This window comes from Perca fluviatilis, chromosome 22 (genome assembly GCF_010015445.1).
Source record: "Perca fluviatilis chromosome 22, GENO_Pfluv_1.0, whole genome shotgun sequence".
Classification (NCBI taxonomy): domain Eukaryota; kingdom Metazoa; phylum Chordata; class Actinopteri; order Perciformes; family Percidae; genus Perca; species Perca fluviatilis.
This window is the reverse complement of record NC_053133.1, coordinates 8,636,397-8,658,113: the sequence shown is the minus strand read 5'-3', so window position 1 is coordinate 8,658,113 and position 21,717 is coordinate 8,636,397. Positions and strand designations below refer to the sequence as shown.

At 39.8% G+C, this 21,717-nt stretch overlaps 1 protein-coding gene across 1 annotated transcript in view; it reads left to right on the top strand.

The window, feature by feature from the left end:
* The window catches only part of LOC120552041, a 73,213-nt gene extending 54,640 nt beyond the window's left edge, over window positions 1–18,573 (top strand). Inside the window, exons 5-9 of the mRNA XM_039789686.1 lie at window positions 6,808–6,897; window positions 10,445–10,583; window positions 12,053–12,186; window positions 13,601–13,809; window positions 15,271–18,573. Coding sequence (XP_039645620.1) covers window positions 6,808–6,897; window positions 10,445–10,583; window positions 12,053–12,186; window positions 13,601–13,809; window positions 15,271–16,408 — 1,710 coding nt within the window. The 3' untranslated portion in view covers window positions 16,409–18,573. The remainder of the gene's footprint in view (window positions 1–6,807; window positions 6,898–10,444; window positions 10,584–12,052; window positions 12,187–13,600; window positions 13,810–15,270) is intronic.
* Window positions 18,574–21,717: the final 3,144 nt, after the last annotated feature.

Below are 21,717 nucleotides of genomic sequence, written 5' to 3'. Positions count from 1 at the left end.
AATAGGAGATTTGTTCTTTGTCAGTTGACCTAAGACCTTTACTCAGATTTAAACACAGATTATTATAAATGCATATATTTAAGGGTACGAGTCATTTCTTGGAATGTTTTGACATGATATCAGGATACCCAGGATTACTCAGCTATGACCAATGTTGTTGAATGTATTTTACATAAAACTCGTAAAGATATGTTTTTTACTATAATTCCTAGAAAGGCAAGGGTTTCTGTTGAAGGCATCAGAGCGGACAGGATGTCATAATCAGACACATAACGCAGCACGCTACATGGGAATTGCTTTAGCATCAGATCATTGCTGCACTCTCAATATCCTAATGGCTATCTGTCGAACAACATATGACACTGATCATCGGACAACCAAACTGTGTGCGCGCAGACACAGAGCCGAGCTGATCCACTGATGCTTCTGTTAACGTGTCAGTTTGTCTCAATGGGGCGGCAAACAAAAGGATAGATTGAACGTAGTGATGTGCTGCCTACCGTTGCGTGACTCGACGTGCCCCAGGGCCTCACAGCAAACTGTGTATTCGTTGTTATGGTGCTGGGATCCCGAGAGAGGAAGAGATGGATATGTTTGTGTGTCTTTGGTAGGGCTGCATGACTTTGTATGTGTGAGATATGCTGTGTTTGTTGTTGTTTTATTATCTGCTTGTGAATGTTTGTCTAAGTGTTGACCAATAGGGATTTTTGGAGGTTGATACTCAATACATACACCATATATTTTATTGTATATATTGCATTTGCAATATTACATTTTTTATATAGATATGTGTTCTATAAAATTTAAAACATCTAAATAACAAGCGTAAAAAGGTCTACAGCAATGCTGGTGACTATCATGCTACAAGCTTACAATGACCATACGTGTGTTTCCATCCACCTGTTTTCAATTTTTGCATAAAAGCCTAAGTAGAAATGCCAGGAATTCGAAATATTGCAAAATGTTTTTATGCTTTGCTTAGGTGGAAAAGTTGGTGTATCGAGAAAAAGAAGACTCAAATGAATAATTTAAACAGATATAAATGCCATATTGTAATGAAACAATCTGTTTACGATGGATTGTACGCTATAATCTACTGGCTTGATCTCTGCCAGTTGATTCTAAAAGCAGTTTCAAGCGCTTGGAGAACAAAGTGACACAAGGCAGGGTTCACTTTACCATGTTTTACCAAGGTTTAATGAGACACACAAGGAAATACAAATAACCTACATCCTGGACTATACACCTGCCCATTGCACATACTATATATTTTTTGCACATTCTGCACTCAATCAATTTAGCTGCTTTTTTCTTATGTTAAACAGCCATTTTGTATATATTTGTTTCTGTATTTTGTGTTTCTTTCATATTAATGTTCAATAGGCGTGTTTGTTTACGTATGCACCAACCGACCAAGTGCTTACTTGGCAAAAAACCTGATTCTGATTCTGATATACATACAACAATCCTTCCATTCAGTGAGAGTAGATAGATAAGAAAGAGGCACCAAAAGAAAGGGAGGATTGATTCAAGGTAGCTTCACACTGATAAATCTTCAGGAAGGAAAACAGTGTAACAATTTATGATACAAATTTATGATACCAAAAAGAAACAAAAAAAACAAAACAGATGAGAGAGGCTTTGTTCAGAGTTTTCACAGAATGGAATGCAACAGATTCACAGCACATATTACCATCACATTTTCAACATTGTTTTCATTCATTTAAGGTTGACTGGCACTCTTTTGATAACATCATCTTTTTAAACCATCTTTTTCTGCAATAGTTGGAGAATTGGCAATGCCAACTTTTCACTATTTAAGGGTTTATCTTGATGAAACAATATTTGAATATTAAATACAATAGTGGGTTGAAATGAGGATTGCTTTGCCTCTTGTTTAACCCATTTTCTGGAAATCTGGTTAAAGTTTGCACTACATATGGATGGAAATTGGCTGATAACATGAAGATGTTACGCAATATGTTATCATTGTTTACCATCTAAGTTTAGCATGTTAACATTTGCTTATCAGCACTGTACTTCACACAAAGTACAGCGGAGGCTGACAGGAATGTCATTAGTTTTGCAGGTACAAAACAAAGTATTTGATGTAGTTGTTGAGATATTCCTGGGCCAGAGCGGTGGACCCACCAACTAAAAGATGCTCATTGCCCTCACTAGAGCCACAATGTGTTTCTTATATGTTACTGCATGTGGTTTCACTCATTGGCTGATGTCCAACATTTTTTTTCAATTATCATTCAATATATCAGAATCCCACATTATTCTATCCTTAGTATGCGTGTCTAGGATGTGGGTGTGTTCCCGATGGCAGAAGGTCTCCATGTTTGTCATGACCTCATCAGCACCGCTTTCATCTTACTCTGACAGCTAGACAGACGCAAAACCAAAGAAACTCTGTTAAAACAATGAGACAAGGCTGCCCCACCACCACCATCCACCTCTTCCCCTACTCTCCTTTGCTTCCAAATCCAGTGAACCAATATTTTATTTTGGGCTCTGCGTGCAAAGCGCCTCTTAAGAATTTGTAAGTCAAAGCTTTTTAGTTTCCCAGGGGCAGTTATGGGAGCCGGGGGCGTTGTAGTTGCAGATATGTTGCAGAGCGGGCCAACAGCAGGTGCCTGTTTCCACTACCTAAAGGCTTTAGTATGCAAGGAAGAGAGGGAAATGTGAATTGAGAAAATAACCCCACAAAAAACAGCATGTATCACAATGCAGCCAATATTAATCCATTTTCTTTTTCTTTCTCTATTGTTTCTTTCTTTCTATTTCTATTTTCCTACTTTATAATATAGTTATAAATGTCTCTCTTGGTCTTTAACGTGGATGTTTTTTTTTTTTATAAAGAAAAGAATAATTGCTTTTCTAGTTGTAACGGCTTTTTGCTAGATTTTTCTCTGTGACTTACAGTGTAAATGGCCTGTCCTATTCCAAGTTAAATGGATGGGTGTTCCCATAATAGTTTTGGACATGTGAAATATAAATGCAATTCATCCATAGTATATTTGCCGAGAATTTCACTTTGGAAAGCCAATTACAGTAATCAACTTACAAAATATAGTGTTTTGCCTGCACACTCTTTCAGGTCTCAAGTCAGGCCTATTTGTTCCAGAAGACTAAAAATGTCAAAGTCCTTAAAAAAGAAAAATGGGTCGCAGAAATTTTCTGTGGCATTTCAATGACTTGGAAGAGGAATGGAGAAGAAAGGTGAACTGGCAAAAAAAACTAAAAAAAACTAAATTAACCCAAAATGTAAATGTTGGCCTTTTATGGCCTTGTTGAACCTCCTAAAGGCAACATTGCATACAAGTAGATTCAGGATGTTTTCACACACTATTGTTTGGACAGGTTCTCCTAATCCCAGAGTCATGTATTACATTTTAAGCTGCCTGTTGAAAAAGAACTATGTAACTGGACATATTTTTAGGGGCTGAGCAGCAAAGCTGCATCGACCCTATTGTTTTTGTAGTATTATATAGTATTATCTTCATTTTCCTAAGAAATCCATGCTCCCATGTGTTAAAAAAATATCCAAACTTTGCACAAAAGTCCAGTCTCGTGCCAAACTTAATCAGTGTGATTTGTGTGCTAATAGTCCTGAAGGTGGCGCTACAGCAGCCATTTAAAATTCTATACTTAAAAACCTACCTCGTAAACTATCTCCTCCCACATGTTTTGATCTATTGACACCAAATTTTGGGAACTTCATATCCAGACTGTTCTCCACAAAAGTAGTCAGATTTTTGATTTATCAAAAATTCAGCCCACAGTGCATTACAACATTTTACTGCATACAGTAGTGTAAACAAAATTCTGCAATTTCTTCCAAACAAAATTTTTGATTCACCACATTCGAAGATCACTTTAGATTTAGTGTGCAAAATGTCTGAATTTTATCATAAAAAAGTTTATAAAAAAAAAAAAGATTGAATCGTGTCCTCATCTATGCCATTGCAGTCAATAGAGCATCTTTAAACATCAGTTTGTCATGGATTGAGCTTTGTGAAAATGTATTACAGGCATCTCTATGTTATCTTAACCAAGTACACAAATTCTAAAAATGTTCTAGTGAGAAATGAATTTTTTACAGTAGTTTAAAATTCTGCATTTTCATGCAATCCTGCCCCTTGTCTACTAGATGTTGTGAGGCCACTTGTGTCATTACCCAGATAATAGCTCCCTGTGCTTCCTACGGCGTCAAAGGTTCTGAGTTCGAAGCCCTGTTGTTACAAGATGATCATATATCGATCTAATCAGGCATTGCTCTGTGGACAACTGTCCTGCATATTTCAAATGTGTGTCTGCATTAATACTAGAACAGCCTTGACCGTTTTGAAATGTATATGTGTAATAACTTTGCTGAATAAAAAAATACAATCCTGCTGGCACCTGACTTTTCCTAAAAGTTCCATTCCATTGACCCAGATTACTTAATAAAATAAATTACAGACCTTACTAGACAAAGTACACAAATTCTCAGAATTTTTCTTATGATTAATACATTTCTGACCTCATCCAAGACAGAAGTGTCTGGCCAATAGCTCAATGAGATCAGCACTTGGCTTCAGACCCAAAGGTTGTGACTTCAATCCCCAAAAGTTACAAGGTGACTATATTATACCTGATAAGCCATTGTGTTGGATATCTTCCCTGCATGTCTTAGTTTGTGTCCTAGATTAACAAGAAGGAGCTGTAGCTCAGCAAGGTTAATACTGGTTTTCAGAGCATTTCATCAACCCTGACTTAAACAGTAGGCCTGTTCCTTGGGCACAATCAACGTGATGAGCAGGAATGTTTGGCACTTCTGCTGACAGAGCGCTCGTGTATTTGCCATTTTTCTCCTCTTCCTCTTATCCACTCCCTTCTTTTTTTCCTTTTTCTCCTCAAAATGCCCCAACCATCGCAGCTATAATTGTTACTTTTTTTTTTTACTGCATTGTATATGAAAGAAAAAATATACATTTTCTTCCCTTAGACACAAGGTTTCCATACAGCAAACATCCCAGAAAGTTAAATTTGTGGTCTAAAAAACCAGACATGTTCATATATTCAACATTGACATTTGGGATTTGGACTCAAAGCACTGTTTTCATAAGTATATTAGATTTGGCAATGCCAAACTGTTACCAGATGACCAATATATTAAGTATATTGGAAACCCCTTCTAATCTATGTTGGTCCCACATTTCAAAATTCAGAGCAGTCCAAAAGTTTTTTTTTTGTGACAGGCACACACAGATCTTTGATGTCCAAATCTTGTTTGGTAAGAGCTGAGTCAGGTTCATAATCAGGAAAAGTGCTTGTTTGCAAATCAGATATGTTTGTGTTATTTCTCGCTAAAGTGGTAGCATCCTTTACTTGTGAGTGCTTGCTGCAGAAAGCTGTGTGTCTGTTATTGTGTGTCTGAGTTTGCGGGCGGTCACCCTCCCCCTGGATGTTATGAACATGTGCCAGTTGAACTTGTCAAACAACATCTGCATCTACATCGCTAAGAACCGGAGTCATCTTCCTATCTCTGTTTCCCTCTCCATCATATTATGTTTTCCGCATATTGTCATATATCATAGTACAGAGATTTGTCTGTCACAGAGACGTTGTAACAGTATGACTCAAATATCTCTGGGACAAATTGCTCTATTCACAGACAGGTTTCAGAGTCTATTATGTGGTTAGGATGGAGCATGTGCAGTGTGCAGAGCATTACACTGCTCGCTAAGGCAATCAGATCAATGGTAGGAGAAAGTGAGGGAGTGAGTGTGAATCTAGAGGCCACAGGGATATATAACACATAGAATACACACACACACACACAAAAAAAACTATCATAGTCTCCCTGTAAATTTGTGAGTACCACAGCGTCCACCACCAGCGCACACACACACACAGATATACACTATACGGTCAAAAAACAAACACAAGAGACCTCTCCTTTTTTCTCTCACACTCTTGCTTCCATCTCCATCTGTCCATCCCTCCTTATTTGACTGAAGCCAGTTATGTATTTATTTAAATGTTCTTTTTAATCAACACTTGTCTCTGTAAGCTGTGTTGGCCAAACACATTATTCCCCCATGTGTGCACAGCATGGGTGTGTGTGTAAAGAGGGAAAGCGGGAACGAGAGAGTGTTTGTGGAGTTTCTCTGCTTCTAATCAACGTGTTTGGTATCACAAATCAAAGCATGTTACCAGTCAAACAGACTTAATTATCAAAGTTATGAAATACATACATTTAAAGAGGAGCAAATTGGAGTGTATATCATCTTCAAGTTAACTGCTTTCAAAATACCATGAATCTAAATAACACCAGAAAATATTCGAAAAGGTCTTTCAAAAGCAATATTTTGCATTACAAATCAGCAAGTTTTATTTGGCCCACTCACTTCCATAACCATCTGTCTTTCATTCCTGCTCCAGTGTCCAGTATTATTCAATCTTTTGTTCCATTTTTACAGTTATTTGCTGTTCGGAGAATTATGGAAAGAGTGATATAAATTAAACATTGTGCTATAAAAAGTCTGGCTAGAGTCAAATTCTGGCTGCGTTGTGCTTCTAAAAAATTGTACAGTAATGACTGTAACCACAGTTGGGTCGTAAATAATAACCGTTTGGTTCTGTTGCACTGTGTTTCTGCTGGGTGCAATCATGCAATAATGCCATCTAAAGTTAGCTTTTAGAGCGAGTAAATACAGTTGTTTGTGTTTGTCTGTAATGTAGTTGATGCACTTGAGTTTATTTGCTGCATGAGTTGCCCTGAGTCACTGCTTATTCCTGTCTCTGTCTGTGTAGTCTCTTACAGGCTTTGCCTTGGTGGTGAGCAGTGATGGCATGGTTTTTTATGCCTCTTCAACCATTGTGGACTATCTTGGTTTTCATCAGGTGAGTTGAACGTCTCAAAAATATTTCGTTTACAATACTGTAACATGCTGTATAATGATGGTACAACACTGTATGATGAACATATAAACAGACAGATTAGTAGACAGTGTCATCTTCCAAGCTGCAATGCATAAAATTTCTCGTTGTTAGTTCCTCCCTCTTTACTCAGCTGTCCATCCATCTCAAGTTTTTGACAAATTTTCAGTCGTCCAAGGGGCTCCTGCCTGAGGCTAATGTAACATGAATCCATAAAACTATTGCAGGAATTTTGGCTCCTGACAGCAACCACAGCCAATATGAAAAATGCAAAAACAATGTTGACATTCATCAATTTCTTGTTAGGGTCATGTTGTCTCACATTCTAGGTAATATCAATGTATACATCATACACAATAAGTACTAAGTACATATAATAATCAAACTAATTGTGTTTAGACTTTGGTTTTTGTACAGATTAAACATAGTGAGCTTTAGATGTGCGGATAGGTGGATTTTGTTACCTTTGGAGAGGTTTCCCTTTGTTTTCAGTCTTTATTCTAAGCTAAGCTAACCAGACGCTAGATCCCGCTTCATAATTACAGCACACGTGTGAAGTGGTATTGATCTTCTCATCTAACTCTCAAAGTTAGAAAGAGTTAGAGGGCAGGAAAGCAAATAAGCCTATTTACCAAAATGTTGAACTATTTCTTTAATAGCTTGGAACAATAAACTAAATGTATAGTCAAACAGATGTCACACTTTCTTCATATTGGAGGTGTGTGACATCTATTGATATCCCCTTTTCAAAGGTCAGCTAATAAATCCCCCTGGGAAGCCTCTCATGTAGTCCGTCTCAAAGTTGTCAACAAGTGTCAGAAGTCTCTACCATTATTGAGCAAGTTCAACATTCCCCTCTTTCACCCTTAGCTGATATGTTCTCTTCCATCCATTCCTTTCCACTTTCTTTGCTTTTCATCTTACGGCTAATGAGCCTGAGGAAAAGTCTCTCTTTCAGTGTCTGATAACTCTATTTAGAGGGTAAAGTGAACCTAAGTCACAGCTAAGAGGCCACAGGAAGGTGAAGACCTCCGTTTCACCCTGAGATACATTCTGTGGCTGTCGGTGTGTGTGTGCGGGCACTGATAAGTCACCAACAGTTTAGCTTCCTTCCTCTCCGACAGCTACACCCAGTCATCAATTATGGATGATTTCAACACGGGCAAGCCTGTCCTGCCATGCTGAAATCATCTCTCTCCTTTAAAACCATGAATAGAGTGCTTTTCACTGTTAAAATCCCTTCTTTTGCCCTCATGTCTGCTTACACACACACACACACACACACACACACACACACACACACACAGCACACTGAAACTTTGGGGTAGAAATTCTACTGCTACAGCGCTCCCACATGGCTTACAAGCAGACGGGGGCAGCAACCCAGCACCATGAAATCGACAAGCACACCAAAGCGGTCTGAAAGATCCAGCCACAGTGTGTGTCTCTGTGCACGAGTGTGTGTGTGTGTGTGTGTGTGTGTGTTTGCATGCCACTAGAGACAGACAACGGAAATTAAAACTGTAAAGTGAATAAAATGTGTGCATGCATGTGTAAACCGAGAAAGAAAACTGTTCATTATACTTCATATAAATAGGACTAAGAGTCCCAGGCTATGCTAACGACATAGCGGTGCTTTGAGCTAAATGCCAACAACAGCATGCTAAAATGCTCCTAATGACAATGACAAAAATAATTTGCACAGTAGTGAGGCTGATTAGAATGCCATTTGTTTTGTAAGTATTTTGTCATAAACCAAAGTAACGGAAGAAGTGAAAATTATTATTAAAAATCAGGGGATCAACCAATCTCTGCAAGACGTATCCTCTGGGGAGCATGAATGTCTGCACAACATTTCATAGCAATTCATCCAATAGTTGTTAAGCTATTTCAGTCTGGACCAAACAAACAACCAAATTCACCAACTCATGCCAGTACAACCACAACAGGGCCTTTTAGTATACAGAACGCAACAGTGACTGTACTGTATGTAAGACTTGTTCTATTCATAACACCAATCATTCCACATCAACATTTTTAATTCGACAAATGCAAAAACATAATTAACATGGTCAGGAGTAAGAGCAAGAGCATCCCAGCATGCAAAGCAGCCCAAGCATTTTGTGTGATACTGTGATGTTTGATCACCAGAGGCAGAGAATCCATAATCATTCTAATTGAGAAACCTAAGAATGAATGTGTTGTTGACAGTGAACAGTCTGTCCCTGCAGTACATAAATAAATAAGTACTCACATATCATCGTTATATTTCAGAGACGGTCACAAAAACATTCTCTTAGCCTTTCCCACATGTTCAATTCTAGCAAAGGAGCTATTGGTTGTTTTTTAAGTCACATAGTTTGCCTCTAAGGCCTTGACAACATGTTACATAATTTTGAGCCCACAATTGCAGTCAGAAGGACACTTATCCCTAATATACCACAGGGAAAAAAGAGAACGCTTCACTAAGTAGCACCACAAGAAAGCCCTGGAGAAGAGCAGAAAACCTCCACTGGCCTTTGATCCCATTTGTTACTGGGGCAGTTAGCCTTTGAAGGTCAGCGAAAATATCACTTATTCTCATTTCTTTCCCCTCTTCTTTTACTCCCTGTGTTTTTTACGAGAAACATAAACAATAGTCACTCGATCCGTCTGTCTGCCCGACTGCCGGTAGGGAACCAAACCACAGGACGAAGCGCCCGCCGAAGACGGTGGGAACAGATTGTGTTTTCAGAGGCAGGCGATCAAAAACCCTCGCGTGCCACCAGTGTGGAAATTATGGAGAGAGTGCAGGGAGGAGGGAGAGAAGGAAGAGGAGAAGGTTGAACATTTTACTGAGGAATCTGTCATGGAATGACAGAAAGCAAAGCTATTGCTGGAAAAGAGAGAGAGGCATGACGAGAGTGGGCTGGAACCCGACACACTGTGTGTGTGTGTGTGTGTGTGTGTGTGTGTGTGTGTGTGTGTGTGTGTGTGTGTGTGTGTGTGTGTGTGTGTGTGTGTGTGTGTGTGTGTGTGTGTGTGTGTGTGTGTGTGTGAGGAGCGCAAGCTGGGCTGGACTGCTGTTCGGGAGCTGGTGTCACGCGATGTTTGACAAACACAGCTGCCCTCACTGGCCCTACAGCGGCCTTTAGAGTGTTACTGTACTAAGTAAATGCTCCTGTGTGTGTGTGTGTGTGTGTGTGTGTGTGTGTGTGTGTGTATATGTGTGTGTGTGTGACTTTGTGTGTATAGTATAGACCTTATATGTGTGGGGGGGAGGTTAGAGCGCTCCTTGGGAATCCTGAGGCAGACTGAGTGTATCAGAGCCATGACAAGAGGAATCCCCCCCCTCCAAACTGCACTGAGAGCAGCAAAACACAGTGGAACAAAGTCAGTCTGAGGACGGTGCTGTAAACCCGCAATCTAATGGTTCTTTAGAATTTTAGAAGATGACAGAGAGAGTTTAAAACTACAAATGTATCTGCCTGACTTTTTACATACTAAAATAATTTCTCATTTTTCCCCACAGACTGACGTGATGCACCAGAATGTGTTTGACTACATCCACATAGACGACCGTCAGGAGTTCAGACGGCAGCTCCACTGGGCCATGTGTCCCCCACAGGGGATGTCAGCACACCAGGACAGCCAGTTAGCTGCAGGGACTGGTGGGTAGCTTACTGGGAAGGGATGAACCAGTTGCCTTGGTCAAACTATTTGGTTAAAATGTGGATATGGGGGTGATCTATGAGAAGCCGCCTAGGCCAGAATTGAATACTTTAGTTGCACATACTTCACTTGCACATACATATATACTGGTACTAAACACTTGCACATACATATATACTGGTAATAACCACTTGCACATACTGTACATGCATACTTTAGTTGTGCATACATATACAGTATATACTTCACTTGCGCATGTACCAGTATATATGTATGTGCAAGTGAAGTATATACTCCACTTGTGCATACATGGATACTTCACTTGCACATGCATGCATAACATGTGTGAGTATGTATGTGTGTGTGCTTAAGTAAGTATGTATGTGCATTGGGGTTGGTGGTCAGGGAGGATGGTGGTGTGCATAAACACAGGACATTTGCTCAGGAAGTCGGAGTTCAAGTCCCGTTCAAGACCATTGGTAAATATGTTGACCTAGTGACTTATTTATTGATTACTTTACTTACCAGCGTTTGTTACTCATGCATAAACATAGGACTTTCACTCAGGAGGTAGTCCATGATGGCAGTCAATATTGCAGCTCAGGTAAAGCTGTTTCTTTGCTTGCACATAACTCCTGAGACAGCTTTACCTGAGCTGCATTATTGACTGCCTTAATGCATTTTCCCTCCACCTGTCTCAACTTGTTAATTTATGTTTTGGCACCTTGTTGTACAAACTTCAAGTTAACGTCACAAAGTTGGGAATAAGTATGTTTGTTACGAAAGTTAAGTAATCAATACACAGGTCACCAAAATACCCAATGGTCTTGGATAGGATTAGAACCCAAACCTCCTGAGTGAAAGTCCTGCATTTAGGAACGCCGCCATCCTCCCCAACCACCAACTCCCAACCTCAATGCACATATATACATACTGCGCACACACACACACACACACACACACACACACACACACACACACACGTGTATATATATATATATATATATATATATATATATATATATATATGCGCAAGTAAAGTATGTATTTGCAAGTGAAGTATATACAGTATGTATGCACAACTGAAGTATGCATATATGTGTGGTTAGTATCAGTATATATGTATGTGCAAGTGAAGTATTTAATTCTGGCCTAGGTGGCTTCTCATTGTGATCACTGACATTTCTTGCTAATTATTTTAATCACAATTCGATTTTGAAGTTCTGCTGGTTACTTTTGAGGCAGATCTAGAATATGTCATCAGTATAGAGACTTGTACACACTGACAGAAATCCTGAAAGAAGATGCAATTGCAAGATGCAATTTGTTGTTAAAACGTTTTATTGATTGCTCTTTAAGTTCTTTTCCCCCTTTTTTTCATGACTGAGAAGCACATTGTAGGTTGCCACACAGTTTGCAATTTAAATTAAATTCTTCTCCTCCTCCATCTTTCTCTATTACATTTCAGGTGAGGACTTTGTAGTGAGCAGCCTGTTCCATTCTGCGGAGGGAGGGGGAATTCCTCCTGAGCTCTCCTGCTTTCTCAACAGATGTTTCATTGCCAGAGTCCGATGCCTCTTGGACAGCACCTCTGGATTCTTGGTGAGTGGTCTGAAACAAAATGCCAGCTAAACTGAACAGTAACTTCAGTTTTCAATACATTAACGTCCACACAAAACAGAAAGTTGCAGAATATGCAATGAAAATTAAGCATGGAGTAAATGTTGCCCACTTTCTGGGAGAAGACCCAGGCCTATAAAAAAATGGTATGACCCCTTTGGGACAGCACAATTTCATTTTTAATTGTAGTGTGTACAGTTATTTATAGTTGTATTGCAAGGCATTATGAGGTAATTGGGTGCCTGGACTCAACAGCAGAATAGGAGCTTGGTTCATTCCTCATGGCTGTGACTAGAGTGGTTTGGAGAACAGCAGTGGAAAAGCTAAAGGCCCTGATGACAGAGCAATAAGAATATGGGGTTTGGACCATTTCATCAGGGTCATTAGAGTTCACTGTCACCAAGTCTGCTCTGGTTGCACTGAGGTTGGCTGCGTAACAGAAATTCTAGATGGCAGTTTTTGTACATGTGCTTCAAGTCTTGAAGCACATGTTGGCCAAAGAGTGAGCAAATACTGGTATGGTTCTTTTATTGATCAGTCAACATAATTACAGTTAAGACACAACACATTTGTAATGCACAGTACTTATTCAAATTAATTAATCTTACTTCCCCGCTAAAAGAATGAAATGAAATTAGCTTTATTGAGCACACCTGCTAGCCACAGTAGCTTTATTGATGGCAGTTTGTGTCCACCTCTTTCAAATGACAAAATCTTGTCAACCACAACCGTACTTCTTGTTTAGTACTAATTAGCAAATGTTAGCATGCTAACAGGCTAAACTAAGATGGTGAACAGAACACGGTAAGCATCATACCTGTTTATCTTCACCATGATAGCATTGTCATTAGGAGCATTTTAGCACGTTGTTGTTGGCATTTAGCTCAAAGCACAGCTGTGCCGTTAGCATAGCCTGGGACTCTTATACTTTATTAAGTATAATGAACAGTTTTCTTTCTCAGTCTACTGTGCATTTTTTGCTTAACAGGTAAATGACATGCTAAACATCAGCATGCTAGCATTGTAACTGTGAGTATGATAGCATGGTGATGTTAGCATTAGCTCAAAGCACCGCTGTGTGTCTATACATGTGTGTCTTGTTGAAGTTACCAGCATGTGTTTGGTTCTTTTTCTTAAACAGTACATAAAGATATACAAAGCGTATCAAATGTAAAGTGTTTTTCAGGAAGCAAAGGTTGACACTTTCTATATGTTTCCTGGAAGCAAACTGAACTGAAACTGAACAGTTTAATACAGTTTAACTTTCAAGGGCTAATGCTATCCTGTATTAATTTATAATTGGAAATGCACAGAAAAAATAACATGCAGGACTTTTCAAAGAGCAAAGGATAAATAGATCATTGGATATCTCTATTCTTCTTCTCTTTGTTACCAGACTATGCAGTTCCAGGGTCGGTTGAAGTTCCTCCACGGTCAGAAAAAGAAGTCAGCCTCCGGGGCTCTGTTGCCTCCCCAGATGGCTCTATTCTGCATAGGTGTACCCCTCCTACTGCCCTCCATCACTGAGATGAAAATGAAGAACATGTTAATGCGGGGAAAGAACAAGGGAGGAGGTGGAGGGATTATCTCTGCACTGGAGCATGAGTAAGAGACCTCATACACATCAGCAACATCCTTGCAACATCACCTCAAGTTGGAGGGATGATGTAGTGTATATTCACACTGTGTCCTAGTGTAAATCCACTGACTAATAGGGGTGTTATACTGTAATTAAAGGTCAAGCTTTTTAACACAAACCTAATGTCTCAGAACCTTTTGGTCCAAACTTGAGGTTTGATGCATTTTGGCAGCCTGTTCTCTCCTCTAGAGATTACACTGATTTGCCTACTGGGGAATCTAAAAGTAAAGGTCAAAATTGTAAACCTTAAAAGGCCAAAGCTGTCAGCAAAGAGATGCCCTCATAATTCATAAGGGCCGCCATGTTTACTTTAGTAAATAAGTAAAGTTTACATGTAAAAACATACTTAGTAACTGCCTTGACTAAGATCCATGAGGCAAGGGTGCACAAAAAACATATTCAAAACAGTGTTAGAGTGATGAAAAACTACATGGGTATTCATCCTCATGTATTATTTATTCATTTTTGAGAGATATCAGCTTATTGCCCAGCAACAGCTTTATGAACACCCAAGCATTTACCCTGGGGCCCAGTTACCAACACAAACATAAGCCATTTCCTCACCCAGCAGGCTCTCACACTAAACCAAATGAGTGCTGGACGCCTTACCTGTGGCCAATTAGGAGCAAATACATGTCTCAGCTTGGATAAGGCCCTCTGTGCTTCATGCATCATTAACAACTTTGGAAGGCTTAGAGGCCAGGAGTTGAGCTGTAGTCAGGGAGCAGAGCCCTACCACCTCCTCTGCTGTCCATTCCTTCTCAGCATCATTCAGGTTTCTTTAGAAAAATACCAATTACTTATAAGTGGACAGGCTGGTTGGACTTGGAGGCCATGAAGCTTATTGGGTTGAGTCTTCAGCATGAGAACACTGCCTTCTTACAGTACACTCTAGTTTCATGTTTAATAATCTTGAGCCCTTTCTGGTTAGCCCTAATAAAAATCTCCACTTAATATTAATCAACGTTAGAAATATAATGTGTGTTTAAGTCTAAAGCAAATAAAGAATAGTAAGTAAGTATAACTGCAATGTTCTGCCTATAAACTTGGACTGCGGGCCATCATTGAATTTCGGGTTATGGATGTTGACTCTGTTCTCAATTTTCAGATGAGATGAACTCCGGAAAAGATGAGTCACTTTTGGAATGATTCTTTCATGAACTTAAGTGAACCAAACTTAGATATTTGGGTTTTGAGTCATTCATCAATCAGTAGAAAAAACATTTCATTTGTGGACATGTGGATATCTGGGCAGACCAATGATATGTTTAAGAGATCATCTCTTCTTGAATGTCCTCAAGGTCTACAGAGATGTTGTATAATCTGCACTGATTGGTTTGTCTTCTTGTTTCATGACTAATGATCTCCTTTTCCTGATCCCTCTCTCCTCCCCACCCATTTGTTCATGCCATCCCTCTCCCTGACAGTGAGCGAGGGGAACACCTCCGGAGGCATTCCTTCAGTGGAGGAATGGGGGACATTGCCGACCCTCTCCTCCTCTCCTGTCCCACTCCTGGGGCTACCCAGCGGGGTCACCACACTCCCTGGACCCCGCTCTCCAAATACAACCTCAAGTACCGCCCTGAGGGTTTCTACAACCAGGAGGAGCCCCTCAACTACTGCAAGTCCACTGTGGATCCCCATAAAGGTGTCAGCCCAGGCCTGGGCGGCGGCTGGCCTCTGCGGCCAAACTCAGGTCCCCTGAGAGCAGGCCAGGGTGTTGGCTATATCCCCTCCAACCGCATGAACAAAGCCGGCCAGTATGGGAAGCCATACCGCCTTTCCCCCAACTGCCACAGCGGCAGAGGTAACGAGGTGTTTGTCTCTAAGCTCTACGGGAACGTCCAGATTCCCACAGACCCAGATGCCTACTGTGTGGACCTGGTGAAGAACGAGAACGGCTACGGCGAATGCTACGATGGCCATCTGATGCCTGAGATGCCACCCATCAAGGTAGAGCAAGACTCGGACTCTGAGAACGGCTGCGATGTCTACGGGCGACCCTGGGCTTGCCGCGACCCAGATGCCATCGACCGCCGCTATGGTAACGGGGTATACGACCAGAGCTCAGGCCTCCATCTCAAATCAGAGGGAGATTATTATGACCCGCAGTACTCGCCCTGTCAGCGAGGGAAAGCAGGAATCAGCCCGCCGTACAACAACGGCAACTATCAGAACTATGCAGTCAACAACAACGGGAACACAACCGGCCGTCTCTTAAAAGGCGACAAAGACTTGGGCAGTAACAATGACAACAGCCAGTTTAGCCCTCAGAGACTCTCTCACTCAGACTCTCTATGCAGCAACCAATCAGTCAACCTCATGGACTATTCACAAGACCCTCACAAGGCCTACATGCACCAGGACTACAACAAGCACAACACTTATGAGTTCAAAGGGCACAGTCTGGTTCACTCGATCAAGCGGGAGCCCATGGACTCCCCCCCGTGGTCTGAGAGCGCTCATGACATGAGCCAGTCCATGATGGTTGGTCCACGGAACGTTATGCCATGTGTTATGAGCACAGGGCACCACAAGTCTAGTCCCTACATTTATTTGCCATAAAAGTGATTAGTGCAAACACAGAAGATAATTTCATGCACACATGCATGTGTACGCACACACACACACACACACACACACACACACACACACACACACACACACACACACACACTCACACACACAAAGTGACATGCACCAGCATTACAAAAGGATTCCCAGGATGTCAACATTTAGCATGACTTCTTCTATTTGATGAAGGAGTCACAAACAAGGCTCAGGTTCTAGTGTTAGCGTTGTGACAATCAAATATAATACTTTGAATCCAGTTTATAGATAGATGATTTTGTTTTTAAGGAATACATTTTGTAGTTGGTTCCTAGCACTTTTGGATTTAGTGACAATGAGACGAATTACGTCTAGAAACACAATTTTATTTTGTTTTATGTGTTATGTACACCTGGCTTTTGTGGGAGGAACAAAGATTTTGCTGTAAAAAGACTTATTTTTTTGGTAAAACGTTGTACACAGGAGCTGACTTACACCCACTGCTGGGCTTATCAAAGGAGATGGTTAATAAGGAGTCCATGAAAACAACTTAAGGATAATCTGCCTTGATGGTGGTTTTGCGTGTTTAAGTGCTTTAACTATGAATCGTCTACCTTTTTCTTTACTTGCCCCCAGTGATGTATGAATGGGATCTACTGGTTTCTATGCAATTTAGACTTGTACTAAATCAACTTTAATGAGACTTGAAACTGAATCAATTGAAGTAAAAAAAAAAAAAGTTGGGTCAAATTTACATAATTGTTGCCAGATAATACGTTTGCAACCAGGGTCTGTTTTGAAAACACTCATTATTCCGGCATTCAACAACTCTGACATCTATTGGCAGCTGCAGAATTTTTTTAATGTTTTTAATGTGTGACACAACCAAATTCACATTATCTTTTCCACAACAGCTTTGCTTACTCAAAGTGTGTCCTGAATTGGATTTTCCAAGAGCATAGTGTACAATGCAATGCTTTTGTCAGAACACCAAGGATGACAGTTTAAAAAAGAAAAAAGAAAAAAAGGTTTCTCCTTGGAAATGAAGAATCCTTTTGAAAAAATGTGTAGTTAATGGACCAAAACATGTAAAACTATTGGCCAAAGTATAAGTATATTCACTACATCTGTTTATTAAACTAGAAACTGATAACACATGAAGGCATACATAGTAAGGGCGGGGCACAGGAAGTAGGGAAACCCTACCACCACATGTGGTTCAAGCATGTGCTCCTTGGCTCTCACCTCCTTGTGGCAGAAATAAAAGATCACACTAGAATTGCCCTTTAAATTGCAGAACCTAAGATGAACTTGGACCTAAGAAAGATGGTCTGCGCCGGTTAAATGACGATGTTAATTATCAGTTGAAGGTTTGTTGGACAAGGGAGAAGTGTTTGTTTGAATTGAAGGAAAATATTGTTGACAGTTTTGATGTTCTTGCAATGCGCACAATCATTTTATCATTTTAAGTAATGCAAGTCCTGTTGAACATACAAATAATTGATTGATTTATGTAATTTTATATCAAAGCTAATGTTGTACAGTTTAGATTAGTGTTTAGGCAAAATCGGCATTTCAACTCGATACAGCCTATCTCACTGCAGATACGACACATTTCCTTTCAAATGAATATACACTTTTCGTGTTGTCTTTTGAGTCCGAAAACATCAGACATTGTCTTCACAATCAATATGTTTGCACAAATGCATTAAAAGCACCACATTTGATTCAATGTTAGAGTCTCAGTTCTGTGGAGCTACTGTTGTAGTTTCTAAATTGCACTACTGGGAGTAGTTCAGTTGAAGTTCAGCCTACCCAGACAGGTTTTTTAAGTCAACACGCACAACTGTACATGGTGTCACTGTTATGACTTTGTCTTTTTCTCTTAGTGTGTGTTCATTTCAATAAATGTATGATCATTCGTATTTATTGTAAGAGGCAAAAGTGTATAATTTAAAAACTAGTTTTGAAGGCTTTTCTGTTTCATTAAGGTAAATAAATATGGCTTATTTTCTTGCTATCTTTTTGATAATTGTTAAAAAGACTGTCATACTTGTCTCATGGAGGAGGTAGCTGCAAGGTAGCGAACACAGTGTACATATGCAGTGTCTTCCAATGTTTCTACGTGTTTTTTTTGCAAATGGGACTTATGTATTAAAATACTTTTCTTTAAATGGAAACTCTGGGTGATTGTTGTTCTTTTGCCATTAGGTGAATAATAAACAAAGCAACAAATTACTGCCAGCTTGGTGGGTGAGTAACATATCAACATGATTAATGTAATGGCATTCTGGACTACCACAATAAAACACATCTACAGTAGAGTTGGGCAATATATCGATATTATATCGATATTGTGATATGAGAGTAGATATCGTCTTAGATTTTGGATATCGTAATATTGTAATATGGGATAAGTGTTGTCTTCTCCTGGTTTTAAAGGCTGCATTACAGTAAAGTGATGTCATTTTCTGAACTTACCAGACTGTTGTAACTGTTCTATTATTTGCCTTTACTCACTTAGTCATTATATCCACATTACTGATGATTATTTATCTAAAATCTCATTGTGTAAATATTTTGTGAAAGCACCAATAGTCAACACTACAATATCGTTGCGGTTTTGATATCGAGGTGTTTGGTCAAAAATATTGTGATATTTGATTTTCTCCATATCGCCCATCCCTAATCTACAGTAATCCGATTACAGACAATTAGTTACGTTTGAATATAGTCTTGCATTGTCAGACCTATCGCCACAGCGCTGTGAAAGAAAGGTGTGGGTTGTTTGCATTTCTTTAAACCAATCACAATCATCTTGGGCGTTTATCTCCGCACGCAGCAACGCTGGCTCTGCAAAATAGTCTCCGGAAGGAACTTGTTTCGGTGGAACATTTTCACCCCGCAAAAGAAAACACCACGTACAATATTAAATAACGTTAACTGTTCACACAAAACAGTAACGTGAGCTATTTAAATTAGCTGGACATATGGTTGAATGTAATTGGCTCTTACCAGTGTATCGCCTTATGTACTTCATCCGTATAGCTATTCCGCCAATCGGTCCCAAAATGTCCCAGTTAGAAAGTAAATGCCGTAAACATAATCTTTGTATATCTTTACAATAATTTCCCTAAAAGAACCAAGCAGGCCTGCCTTGTTAGATGATCCAAATTTTCTTAAAAACTTGCCATTTCCAACCTGTAGCTTGCTAACTCGAAGTTTGTTGGTGTTTCCTGTATCAAAGAGATTTTGAGAATTTTGAGATTTTGAGAGATTTTGAGAATATGACACAGCTGTACTGTAAATGACAAGCCTGTATCCATCCATCCAAGATTTGCAATAGATGAGTGAAAGCATACAGTAACATGGCTTTGTGAAAGAAATTCCTTGGTACAATGTTTAAAAAACATTTCTCATAGTATAGAAATACATTAGATTTTTTTTAACATTGCCATATGAATATCATGGAGCTCAATCAAATAATGTGAACTAATGTACAACAAGGTCACTCTACTGATCTAATGGTTTCCTGCTCTTATAAACGCTTTCAATTATGAAAAATAAACTAATTCTATTGTTCGGTTAACGTTGTTGTCTCTTTAGAAGCTTTTGAATTTTTTACATATACTGTACCAAATGTGGTCTCATCCTTTGGATTTGTGTCTCTATTAATAATAAATACTCAGCAGAACAGGATACAGAGTATCTCTAGCCACATTGCCTGTATGATTAATGTGCTGTAAAGTTGGCATGACAGCTCCTTCACACGATCTGGGAAACTCAACACCAGTCTCTCACCACTGTCTAGGACATGGGCTAGAGCCAGGGGAATGTTGGTCTCCACAGAGAGGTATAGGCAAGAATAGAAGCAGGGAACAAGAAGAGAGGGGGAGAGAGAGAGAGAGAGAGAGAGAGAGAGAGATGTAACCTAAAAGCTGTGGTAAAATCTTGGTCCTCAGGATTCCCAGGAGAAGCGGACTTCTATCTTATTAGGTAGTTCATTGCATTCACCCGATGGGTTTAAAATAGTCCCTGAACATTCACTATCTCCTTTATCCCTCTGAACAGAGTAGCACAGTTTGGATTATAGTACATAGCTGTATTTCTAACACCATGTCCAGATATCAGTCGTATAAAAGTTGCATTGTGACAGAGAGAACAGCCATTAAAGGTCCCATGACATGGTGCTCTTTGGATGCTTTTATATAGACCTTAGTGGTCCCCTTATACTGTTTATGAAGTCTCTCTCTCGGTGGGCCAAATTCTCTGGGCGGGCAAAGCAGAGAAAGGGGTAACCTTGCTCCTTATGACCTCATAAGGAGCTATGCAGAGGGCATTTACTAAGGCATTTGGCCTTTGGTGGCTGTGTAAAGCCCTTAGTAAATATATTAGTTCTAACAGCTTCAGTGTGAAATACAAATATTATCCATTTCTAAAGTCTGGCTGGCCATCAGCAAGCCATGTAATTTTTCTTATATTATAAATTTTGTCAAAGGAAACTTCCAAACCATGTGTTTGCAGATAATAGAACACAAAAAATAGGTTTAGGACTAGAGCAAATGCTGGAATTACAACACTGGAACATGGAAACTATGCATTTAAATAAGAAAAAGAACTGAAATCACACCACAGGAGTAGCTAGGGCAGGAGTAGTGTTCTCTTGTGGAGCACTATTTTGCATAGTGGCCATATTCAACAACGCAGGTTAGATGACACCTTGGGACTCAGTGGGAAAGAATCTTGTCTTTCCCTTTACTAAAAAACTAAATTATTGAATAATCACCATTATTGTCATTAAATTGAGTGGGCACTTGGCTAGTTAGAGCCACAGAAAAACAATGAAATGCATGGCATGTGTTGTAGGTATGATGCTAAGTGATAAGGATGACATGTATCCTGAGCCGAGCCTGACCTCTGACCTCTTTTTTGCTTAAACACTTGATCCTATAGGACCGTTAACTGCAGTGGGTCGCTCACTGGTTTGCTTCTCCCACTGATTCCACAGCTATCGCCGTTCCTCTGTCTAATCCCTCCCCCAAGCTTGGTTTTGTTTCCCCACAGTCAGAGGATATCTTATAGGGAATTACAGGTTACACCAGGATCAGTTAGTGTGGGGATTTTACTTATTGGGATGATTGCGAGCTTGTATGTGCATGTGCGCAAGTGTGTGCATTTGCATGCTTGTATAGCGAGATAGCCCCATCCACCATGTTTGTTTGCGAACAGACTGCTAATCCTGTTATGATCTTCACATCTTTAACAACATTATATAAAACATATCCACTACATAATTAAAAATACAAGTTCCAGGACCAACATTC